Source organism: Falco naumanni, chromosome 9, assembly GCF_017639655.2.
Source record: "Falco naumanni isolate bFalNau1 chromosome 9, bFalNau1.pat, whole genome shotgun sequence".
Classification (NCBI taxonomy): Eukaryota; Metazoa; Chordata; class Aves; order Falconiformes; family Falconidae; genus Falco; species Falco naumanni.
In genome coordinates, this window is record NC_054062.1 from 24,057,250 (window position 1) to 24,068,474 (window position 11,225).

The 11,225-nt window shown below is 60.3% G+C and overlaps 1 protein-coding gene across 1 annotated transcript; it reads left to right on the top strand.

Annotated features, from left to right (window-relative positions):
* The first annotated feature begins 4,568 nt into the window (after positions 1-4,568).
* Positions 4,569-10,662, top strand: KAZALD1 (Kazal type serine peptidase inhibitor domain 1). The gene is made up of 5 exons (XM_040606713.1): positions 4,569-4,706; positions 6,227-6,827; positions 8,029-8,189; positions 9,481-9,628; positions 9,840-10,662. Exons 2-5 carry the CDS (start codon positions 6,326-6,328, stop codon positions 9,923-9,925), a joined length of 897 nt encoding a protein of 298 aa, XP_040462647.1. The 5' UTR covers positions 4,569-4,706; positions 6,227-6,325; the 3' UTR covers positions 9,926-10,662.
* Positions 10,663-11,225: the final 563 nt, after the last annotated feature.

An 11,225-nucleotide genomic window follows, 5' to 3' on the forward strand; every position in this document is an offset into this window, starting at 1 on the left:
ATCCCTGAGATCCCCTTTGGTCTGTCCCCCACCTGCACAAGCTGGCACTGCTAGGCTGAGACCTGGCAAACTTGGCTTGGGTGGGGAGCAGGTCTGGGATGCTGCCCTGCAAACCAGCCATGCTGGCTGTCCTCTCCCAGAGCTAGCAGCACTGCTGCGAGCTCACTGGCTTTGTCACTTTGCTGGGCTAGGGTGGACCTGTCCCCATGGATCCCTTGGTTGGGGGGAAAAAAAGATGACCTACTGGCTGGTGAGTTTCGGGGGACTGACAACCCAAAGGGAACACTGTTGCCTCTGCAGGGGAGCCCAGGACGCAGCAGTAGATAGAGGGTAGCAAGGATGCTCGGTCCCTTCCTGAGCTCGCTCATCCCAGAGGTCACAGGCCAGTCCCCAAAAGGCAGCAACTGGGTGCCCTCAGAGGTGCTGGGTGTGCTGGGCTGGGGACATTGATTGGTCCCTGGCATTTTTAATGAGCTGCCCGACCACAAGCTTTAACCTTGCCCGTAATGAGGGCAAGCAGCAGCAATTCCTACCACCACAGCCGGCTCCCCCAGCCTTAATGAGCTAATCAATACTTGTTCTCAGCTTAATTTCCAGCTAATTGCTCTTTAATGACGCCTGGAAATGGGCAGCCTCTTGCGGGGGGGGGGGGGGGGGGGGGAGGCAGGCTCCCCCTCCCCAGTGCCCATCCCCAGCGAGAGGGGGTGCCGGGGTACTGATGATGGGTCACCTTCCTTGGCTGTGTCCCAGCCCCGCTGATGCTGCTGGAGGGTGGCAAAGGGGACAGCGGGCAAGCGCCACTGAGCTGGCAGCACCTTCTGGAGCACCCACCCGAATCGGGGGCGCTACGCAGCCCCGTGCACACAGGGCAGGCTGAGCAGATGGTCCCCGCACCCCAGGAGGATCCCCAAGCCCCTCAGGACACTACGTTTCGGTGGGAGCCCCCAGGGTGTGCTGGAGGGGGAGGGTAGTTGTTTTGGGGTGCAGGGAGATGGGGGCGCGCTGAGGTGGCCATGCATTGCTCCAGGATCTGCGAGTCCCAGGTACAGGGTCGGTGCCGCAGCAAGGGGACGGGGACGAGGCCAACAGTGCCCTGGAGGTGGCAGCAGAGACCCCGCTGCCCGCAGCGCCTGCCCGCACCTGTGCTGGGGCAGCCCCGGGCAGTGCGCGGGGACAGGCGGGGACCTGCAGGAGGTGCCCCTGTGTGCGGGGGGTCAGCGGGGCGGGGGGACCCTGGCATGTGGCGGGGCGGTGGGAACCGCGCCGACCTGGCCCCGAGGTGTCAAAGTTGGCACGGCTGTGTCACCCGAGGGGACGGGCGGGGGGACGGGCGTCCCCGGGAACGCAGCCCCTGCCGTCCGTTTGGTTCCTGTCCCGGGGTTATGCGACCTGCTCTTGAATGGGGCTGGTGAAAAAAAAAAAAAACAACAGCGAAAGCGGAGGGACAGATTCCTGCGGGGAAGAAGCCGAGCCGCATCCAGCTCTGCGAGCCACGGCTCCTACCGGAGGGGCTCAGGGGGCTCCGGCCGGGAAAACCGTGGCAGCCTGGGGACCGGAGCATCCCTCGCCACTGGCCATCGCTCCTCGGGGCCAGCTGAGCGTCCCTTCTGCACACTGCTGCAACCGCTTCCCCGAGAATTTGCTGGTGGGTTTGTTCTTGGGAGGAATTTGGTCTGGAAAAGCCCGGGGAGACCTGAGTCTGGCTGCGTCCCAGCATGGGTCCTGCCTGGCACGCAGGTGGGAAGGACCTGGCTGCTGCCCATTCCTTGTCCCTGTGACAGACCCCCAGGATGTGGGTGGGACCTTCCAAGACCCATGTGGCCTTGCAGTGGACTGGCTGGATCTTGGCTTCATGAGGCTGCTCCAAATGGCAGGAAACAGAGCAGAGCATCAGTGTGCTTGAAGTGAAATGAAGGAGATTTGGTTTATGATCAGAATGAGACCTCCGTGGCTGCAGGCAGTGTGTGCTGGCAGCACCCCTGTCCCAGCATCTCCCAGTGACAGTTGCTTCTGCCATGACATAACCCGCATTCCCATCCCTGCCAGCCCAGCCCCTGCACTGCTTGCCAGCCCTCCCTGACATGACATGCATTGAGTCACTTGGCCCAGGGCTTTTTTTCCACGGTGAGTTTTTTCCTTGGCCTCATCTGCTGTGAGACCCAGATCCCCATGGGGTGGTCCAGGAGATCAGCCCAGGGTCGGGATGAAGGGGGGCTGTCAGTGGAGCCAGGAGCAGTGGGGCACTCCAGACCGGCTGAGACATCTCTGCCATCAGGGGCACATCCTGATGACAGAGTTCTGGAGGGATGCCATAGCCATGGGTCTGCTGGGAGCATCCACAGCCTCCTGGCTTCAGTGGGGCCATCATGGGGAGGGGAAATGGTGATGGGGAACAACCTGCCAGGGAGGGAGGGAGGGGCTTTGGTGCTTGAGGCTCACTGTGCCTTCAAAGCCCAATTTCAGGAGCTTCACTGGGCTCACGGCAAGTGAGGAGAAAGGTGGGATAATTGGCCAGCATTGGCAGGGAGCAGGAAACGTAATTTACCCCAGTGCCAGGCCACGCAGGGCTGCAACCACCCTTTTTTCCCCCAGATCTGGTCCCAGCAACCAAAGCCACAAGCTCCAGGTGTAGCCCCTGGCTGCACTGATTGAATCGAGGTGTGATTGAGCACAACTTGTTAAGCACAGGTTAGATCTTCCACCCCTCATTCATAGCTGTTACTATTTATTAGCACATTCAATAGTCTCATTAAGTAGGAGGTTTAATTACCTGTCAGGTTTGAGCTCCATCTTACTTAGCTGAGTCACACTACCCGTCGCTTCTAGGTGCTGGGTTGTATTGCACCATGGCTGGAGCTTGCCCTGCTCAGATCTGTGGTTGAATTTCACCTCTGACTGGGCGATGTCCATCCAGAGATGTGTCCTCTTTCCACCTTGTGAGTGGCAGATGTTGCAATGATGCTCAGATGAATCTGGCACCCAGAGGCCATGGTAACACCAGGCCCCTGGGCCATGGCGCACAAGAAGGAGCTAGGGCTGGGGTCCTCGTGTGTGGGGAAGGACAGCAACACTGGGGGCTATCCTCCCTGCCAAAGGCAAGAGAAGCAAATAACCAGGGGACCATTGCTGGACCCGCTTTTCAGCAGTGCCTGGGGTTTAAGTGTTAGCTTTGCTCCTGTGTGGGCTGGCATCTGGGGCCAGGCTCACTCCACTGCTTTGGCCCTTGTGTGGGGCAATGAGGGTGCACTTGGTGGAGGGATGCCCAAATATGCAGGCAATGCTTTGTCCCAGGGTTGGAAAGCAGGGCACGGCAGGGGCAGCCTGGAAGGCTCAGCACCCCTGGCTGGATCACCTACAGCCTGTCCATCCCCTCTCTGCTCCAGCTCTGGGGGTGCATGTAGGGAGACCTCAGCCCCTCCTCATTTTTTCCTGGCTCACAAAGCAGCTGTAGCCCCAGCTGCTCGGTAACTTGTGGATGTGGGGCCCAAAAACCTGGCAGGGCACGCCAGGACCGCGCTGGATGGGCCAGGCGGGGGGAGCCAGGGAGGGAGACAGCCCTGAGCCAAGGGGCTGGGGGCCGCGGAGGGGGAGCGGGATGCAAGGCTGAAGGCAGAGCCGGCAGGAAGCCCCCCTCTGCAGCGAGGGGCTGGAGGGGGGGTGGCTGGCAAAGGTGGGTTTAGGGGGGCTGAAGCCTGGCACGTTTTGTGTTGTTAGGCACGGCTGGATTCACAACGTGACTGAGTGAAAGCACCGGAGCCCGGAACGAATTTGCAGGAGGGCGCTGGAAAGCAAATGCAGATTTTTGCTGCGTGGTGAAGGAAACCAGATCCTCTGAGGGGTCCTGCAACGACTTCGCTTTGCCTGAGCTTTACCAGGAAAGCAAATCCCACAAATTCCTCGCCTGGAGGAGGGCAGTGGGCTGTGGGATCCCCCCGGCACAGCAGTGGGAGCAAGATCCAAATGCACAACGTGTTTGTGCTGCAAAGGCACGCTGGGTCCCCTGCTTCTGGGAGCCAGGGAAACTGAGGCAGGGAGCAGCTCTGGAGCCCCAGCTCTGTGCATGCAGGTTTTGTACTGCTGTGGCATGGAGCAGCCCTACCACTGCTCCTGAGCGCTCTGCTCCAACCAAGGTAATGCCATTGCTTGCACCCCAGTACCCCTTTTTACCTGGCTCACAGTGTGGAGTGAGCACAGACATCCCGCAGAAATTATACCCCCGTTTAATTACAGCAGCTGCTCAGTGTTTTAGCCTGTGTTTCCCACCCAAATTAGGTTGAGAGACGCTTTTGCTCACTTCCCCAGCCATGCCCAACCCTGTTTTTTTCCTTCCCATTCACTTGTCTCCACGGTCCCCTGAAAAACTGGTCTCTGCCCCATAGCCCGGTCCCCTCCTGCCCCATGGATGGAGCTGAGCATCAGCTCAGGTCCCGACACACGGCTCGGGGTGACCCCGGTGCGGAGGGGGCCGGAGCGGCAGAGCGCCGGGGCCGGGGTGCGGTGATGGCGGGACCCCGGCAGGGAAGGGGTGGCGGCCAGCTCGGGTCCCGGTCCAGGGACGGGCCGCGGGCCCGGGGAGGGGCGGGGGGACTCACGTTTCGCTGACATCACGGCGGTGCGGAGCAGCCGGGGGCCAGCAGCCCCGCGCCACGGCCGCTGCGCACCCCCGGCCCCCCCGGAACAGCCGCTCCCCGGCGCCGGCACCTCCGGTAAGTGGCGGCTAGCGGCGGGGGGGGGGGGGGCGGGGGGCAGGGGACCCGTGCCCCTTCCCAGCACTCAGCCAGGACCCCCAGCGCCTGCACCCCGGACCTGGGGAGCCAGAGACCGGCTTTGCCGTTATCTCCCCACTTCCCTGCATGCCCCCCTCCCCAACCATCGAGGGCTGGAGCCTTGCTCAGTGCAGCCCGGCATAGGGAGGGCTGAGGGGGGCTCCAGCACCGGGATCCCCTGTTCCTTTCCACCCCTGGGCGCTCGGTGGTCTCCGATGAACAGGACAAAGCTTTGCAGTTTGTTATCCGGGAGGTGTGTGTTTGTGTAACCCGTTGACCTGGCCATCCCAGTCACTCCTGCCCAGCGCTGGGCTGCGTTAGCCCCAGAGGGGTGGGGGGGTGCAGCTTGGGGGGCTGCAGCCTGCCCGTGGGTGCTGCCCCCTTCTCTCCTGCTGGGAGCAGCCCAGCTGCCTGGGTTCCCTCCCCAGCCCCACTCGTGCTGGGTGGCCCAGGGGCAGGGGACCATAATTTCACTCCATCTCAGGGAAGGCAGCCAGGGTGTAACCAGGGGCCCGGGGATGTTTGCGGAGGGGCTTGGTTCATCATCACCCCCTCGGGACAGGCTGCAGGACCCCATGTGTCGTCCCCCCCAAGCAGACATGGGAAGCCCTGGGCAGATCTGCCTCTCTGCTTACTCGGGGAGGGGGGATGGTAATGCAATTTGGGGACAGGGTCTCTGCTGGGTCAGCACAGGCAGACCATGCTGGGCCTGCTGCCAGTCCGCTGACTGCCCACTTGTGCACTGAGTTCCCCTGTGCTCAGCCTCAGTTGCCTGTGTGATAACTGAGGGTTCACAAAGCTTTCTGGTGGGGTGTTTCTTCCCCTGCTCAGGTGGATGGTGCCTAAAAAAAGGGGTTAGGGTGCTGGGAGGGGAGGAGGACAAAAGCCAGGCATGACCAGGAGCATCCTTCTGGTTCGGCTCCTCTTGGCTGGCTGCCTCCAGCATGGAAAAAGCCCCTTGTCTGCAGGATCAGCCACTCCACTGCACTCATCTGAATGGTGAGGGAGGAAAAAAGGGCTCGTGACTCTTGCAAAGCAATGGGGAAAGGGACGGGACGCCTGGTTTGAGAGCAGCTTCCTGAGAGGAGACAAGGAGCAGCGTACAAACCAGCTGAGCCATGACGGTATAGAGAAGCCTGTCTGGCTCCCAGCCAGCCCTGTGGCTCCCCAGCCCATGGTGGGGACAGGGCAGGCTGGGAACTGCCTGCCAGCCTGCCAGGGAAGGATGAAACCTGGTGGGTCTGGGTTCAGCAGCCCTGTCCCACTGAAGGATGCTCAGTGTCTCAGGGCAAGAGCTGGCTGGGGAGCCCAGGGTGGGAAGGACATGGCTGGGGGTGAGAGGGGCTGGGACTGACCCTCCTCTGCACATCATGCAGCGCTGTGGCTCAGGGCAAGCCAGCCAGGAGCCAGAAGGGTGGGAGATGCTCTCTGCATGGGTAACACATCCTTCTTCCTCACAGGCCAGGATGGCTCCTCGGATCTAGCCAGGGAGGCCAGAGCAGTGCTGGAGATCCCTGTCCAAGTGACAGTGGGACCAGGATAGAGGAGCTGCCGCAAGGATGTCTGAAGCCAAGACCCTGAGCTCCTCTTGCCTCGTGCTTTCCTTGCTCTCCTTGCACTGGGCTGTGCTCCAGCTGGGCCAGGCTTTTCCCAGCACCTCCGACTACCTCCAGCGGGGCTGGCAGCGGCTGCTGGAAGAAGGGGAGGGCTGCGCTGAGTGCCAGCCAGAGGACTGCCCGGCACCACGTGGGTGTCTTGCTGGCACAGTGCGTGACGCCTGTGATTGCTGCTGGGAGTGTGCCAACCTGGAGGGACAGATCTGTGACCTGGACAACACCAACCACTTCTATGGCAAGTGTGGGGAACACCTGGAGTGCCGGCTGGACACCGGGGACCTGCGGCACGGAGAGGTGCCAGAGCCCCAGTGTGCCTGCCTCTCCCACCTGGCCCTCTGTGGCTCCGATGGTAAAACCTACGCCCAGATCTGCAGGTTCCTGGAGGTTGCCCGTGCCCACCCTGATGCCAATCTCACCGTGGCCCATGAGGGTCCCTGCGAGTCAGGTACTGCCCCAGGAGCAGCTGTGCGAGCAGCAGTACAGAGGCTTGTACCTTGCAGGAAAGGACAAGCAAGGGAGTCTTAACTATTCCACCTGGCAGCAAATGCATGGTGTTCATAGGGGCATGGCAGTGGTGGGGGCTGCTCCATACGGTGACAGGTCCCTCCTAGTGCCCCCACTCTGCTGCTCTGGAGCAGCTCCTGCAGATCTGACTCCTGGAGAGTTCTGGGAGCAGCTTTGCCAAGTGGGAGTGGGGTTTATGGGAAGCAGCAAATCCTGCCGGAGCAGATGGGGAAGTTGCAAGGAATTGTTAGCAAATTCTTGGCGGCAGTGCTGGGTTCACACTGGCCTGGTGCTCCTGAGAAACGTGGCTGCTTCCTGCAAGTGGAAACCTGGGTTGATTTGACTTGGCTGCGCAGTTTCCATCTCCTGTTTAAAACCTGGCAGGTGGGACAGGCAGTGGGGGGGGGCACAGGTCATCTAATGCTGTCGCCACAGCCTGAGAGGCATCAAAGTTGACTTTATTTTCTGTAGATCACCATGTCTTTGAGGTTTTCCCCCAGATATATTTGGAGGTGGAGACCTTCCCTTGACTTCTGGCTCATACTATGGTCCAGATCTTGGGGTAGGTGTGGGTAGGAAAAGTAGACCTCACTCCATCCCTCCTCCAGGGAAGGGATGTGGGACCTGGCGGTATTTGCTCCATACAGCAGCCAGGGACCTGCTGGCTGCCTTGATTGCTGACCTGACCCTGTGCCAGAGCAGAGTCCTCATTCAGCTGGAAGCTCATTCACATCATCCATCCCCACCAGCCTTGAGCTGGTGCCCCTGGGCCTTTCCCCCGCAGGAGTGTGCTCTGATTGTGCAGGAGAGCTTTGCTCTGTAGCATTGCTGCTACTGAACTGTGCCTGCTGCCTGTGTGTCCTTGAGCACCACCATGCAGGCAGGGACAGCAAGACCAGGAGGGATGGCAACGCCTCATGGGCTGGGGGGGCTGGGGAAGGATCCTCCAGTCCCAGCTGTGAGGAGGGACTGTGTCCTGGGACAAAGTGATGGTCTGCCATGGGTGCGAGAGGAGATGGGCATGGGAAGAGTCCCAGCATTTCTACGTGCGCCAAATGCTGCCAGCCTAGGAGAGCCCAGGGGGCCTGCTGAGGGTGGGACCTCTTCTGAGACCACACTGCCCTCCTGTCCCCCCTCTCCAGAGCCCCAGATTACCTCTCCTCCCTATGACACGTGGAACATCACTGGGCAGGACGTCATCTTTGGCTGTGAGGTCTTTGCCTACCCCATGGCATCCATCGAGTGGAGGAAGGATGGCATGGAGATGCTGCTGCCTGGAGATGACCCCCACATCTCTGTTCAGGTGAGTGGTGTGACTAGGGTGTTGGACATGGCTCCAGGGTTACCCAGCCCTTCCCAGATCCCAGGGGCAACCAGACCTGAGGGTGGTCATCCTCTGGGGGTGGCCAAGCCTGGCTACCTGGGGATGGGAGGGAATGACTGGAGCCTGCACACCATGAGGACTGGCTGAGCCAGGGCTGGTGCCTCAGTGGTAGGAGCCATCAGCATAGCTCTCTTCTGCAATTGTATCTAGTAGTTTTTGAACTTTTTGTTCCTTGGGACATGCAGAATCCTGCAGCAAGGAGTTTCCCACCTCCTTGCCTTTAGTTTGCTCTGCCAGCTGGCTTCACTTGCAGCCCCACCAGCAGGGCTGAAAGAGGGGACCTGCCAAGGCACCTGGGTTATCCACTGGTCCCACCAGCAGACTCAGGCAGTCTGTGCCGTTTTCTGCCCATTGCTCCAAGCAGGGTTCCCTTCCCAGAGCTGGCAGGGGTCAGCATCCTGCCTGCGGCTGCCCCAAATATAGTACCCAGCTATTAGAGGGTGTGGGCAGAGCAGAGTGGCCGTGCGCCACAGGCAGGCACCAGCAGGGAGAAACTGGTGGGGCGGATGGGGGGAGGCAGGGGAGCAGGTGGGACCTGGCAACATTGTGGGGTGACGTGTGGGTCCCCTTCCATCTTTCTGCACTTCATGCCACTCCATAGCCTGTTGCACGGTCTGACTGAGCCTTCACCCCAAGCCATGCTACCCCTGCCTGGCTGGAGGAGACTCAGCTGGCCTCCACCCTACCACCACACCATAATAGCAGCTTGCAAACACAGCTGCAGCCTAGCTGGGTCAGGAAAAGGTTATTTCTTGCTGGGGACGAACAGAAAATAGCATGGTTGGTGCCAGAGCAATCCCAGGACCTCACTGTCTGCTGAAACAGTGGACTTGGGGCTCCTCTGAGCTGTCCTGGGCTAGCTGTGCCCATGGCACAGATGCCCTGTTGCTTCTGCCACCCTGCAGGGCAACAATGTCAGCATCCTCCTGCTGTTTGGGGACCACAGTGGCACTGGCGACACAGCTGGGGCTCTGGTCACATCTGCAGGGTCCTGCCCAAAGCAGGACTCCCAGGCTGAGGGCAAGAAGATGCCCGTTCCCACCACCCTCCCTGGGTAGTGGGAAAAGGGGGGACCTGCATCCCATACCCTCAGAGTGGTACTTTGTGAGAGGCAAAGAGTCCCTGGGCTTGCTTTCCCCTTCCCATCCACTCAAGCCTCATGGGGGGCTTTTCTGGCCTCATTGCTAACCAAAATGCCCCTGTCTTCCAGTTCAGAGGTGGTCCCCAGAAATACGAAGTGACGGGCTGGCTCCAGATCCAGGGTGTGCGGGTGACAGACGAAGGCACCTACCGGTGTTTTGCCAGGAACAGGGTCGGGGAGGTGGTGGCATTAGCCAGCCTGACAGTCTTCACGCCGGGTGAGCACCACGTCCTTACCCCACGCTCTCATGGGGACGAGGGAGGGGATGTTTGGGCAGGGTGCACTGGTACGGTGGGAGCTGCTGGAGCACAGGGCTGTGCTGGGGGTGCCCCAGCAAGCTGCCATGCACAGTTTGGCTTTGGTCCTGTGGGGAAGGAGATAGGCACTGGGGGGGACAGTGTGACATTGTCCCCATGCTGCTGTTTCAGACCAGCTCAACCTGACAGGCTTTTCCCTGCCGAAGCCCCGCACGATGCCTGAGGACTACGAGGAGAGCGAGGAGGACTATTACTAGCCTGGAGATGGGATGTCTGGCTGCAGAGATCACCTTGGCCATAGTGGCTGTTCCCAGGGGTCAGGGACATCTCCAGAGCAAGCACCCCCCAGCCCAAAACTTCTTTTCTGAACAGTCCTGGCACAGCAGCCTCTTTTTGGGGTGGGAGATGGGGTGGCACATCCCTCTGCTGGGTTGCTGGGGGTGGGGGGATGCTGCGTGGTTGATGGCACAAGACTGAGACCAAGGGTGGCTCTGCCTGGGGCAGGGAGAGCGGGACGTGGTGGCAGGTGGGACACCGCGGAGACAGCCACACCGTGTGTGACAAAGACTTGGTGCTGGGGGTGGAGGCAGCGCCCCCCGGGAGAAGGAGGCCGGGGCAGAGGCATCTCTACCCTGTGTGAAGTGTTTTGGGGAAGCCAGAGCGGAGGGCTGGGACCTGGCTGTGACAGCCAGTGCATCACCCCCGGGGCTGATCTGTGTCTCCCAAGCACAGGGAGAGCCAGGCTTCTCCCCAGGACCCGGGGAACCTGCTGCCAAAACATCCTTCTCTTCTGTTTTGTTTTTAACCAGAAAAGTAGTGATTTGAGGAAACCAGACACCTGTGGTCTTCAGTGCTGTCTTTTCTCTGGCCCAACCACCCATGTGGTCAGAAACACTCTGGCCTTTTTCAGCCAAGATTGTGCTTTTCCTTCCATGGAGCTCTTTACTTTGCCATTTCAGCTGTTAGTTAAAATATACATGTAGGTCAAAGCCAACACAGACCAGTCTGCTGTCCTCCATCCACAAGAATTCTTCTGGGGGTGAGGGAGGGTGCAAACGCTGTGGATGCTACCTTGTCCATTGTGAGGGTTCTTGGGTTGAGAAGCCCTCCTGCTCATCTTGGTGCTCACAGCTGGTCTTGGCATAGGTCCTGGCTATCTCACCACATGTGAGGATGGGGGTCCGCAGCAGACTATCCCCTGTGCAGTGGGGGTGCATCAAGCTGGTTCATTGCACCCCCCAACAATTCGGATCTCATCCCACTTCTGCCCATCTTCATCTTGGGGTTCTGTATCCCATGACACTGTGGTCGTCACCCAGGTGACCACAGCTTTGCCAGCGTGGAGGGGGCAGAGCAGCTCTGTGCCTGGCTGGGGAAGGACAGAGAGGCTCCCATTTCCACTGGAAATGCTCCATTTGAAAAACAAGCACCTGCCTTCCAAAGCTGGTGATTTAGAGCAAACCGTCATTTTGGGGGAGTGTGGGAAGGAAGCCTAGAGCTGTGCTGTGCTGTCTGTGCCTGGAGGGGGCTGGCAGGACCCCTTCCCATGGGCATCCC

What these genes read in the sequence shown, in the direction of transcription:
- KAZALD1 (XM_040606713.1), top strand. Translation starts at nt 6,326, where the DNA reads ATGTCTGAAGCCAAGACCCTGAGCTCCTCTTGCCTCGTGCTTTCCTTG. An exon ending in ACCCCCACATCTCTGTTCAG is followed by an intron (nt 8,190 to 9,480) that starts GTGAGTGGTGTG and finishes CCTGTCTTCCAG; the next exon opens with TTCAGAGGTGGTCCCCAGAA. An exon ending in CCTGACAGTCTTCACGCCGG is followed by an intron (nt 9,629 to 9,839) that starts GTGAGCACCACG and finishes CTGCTGTTTCAG; the next exon opens with ACCAGCTCAACCTGACAGGC.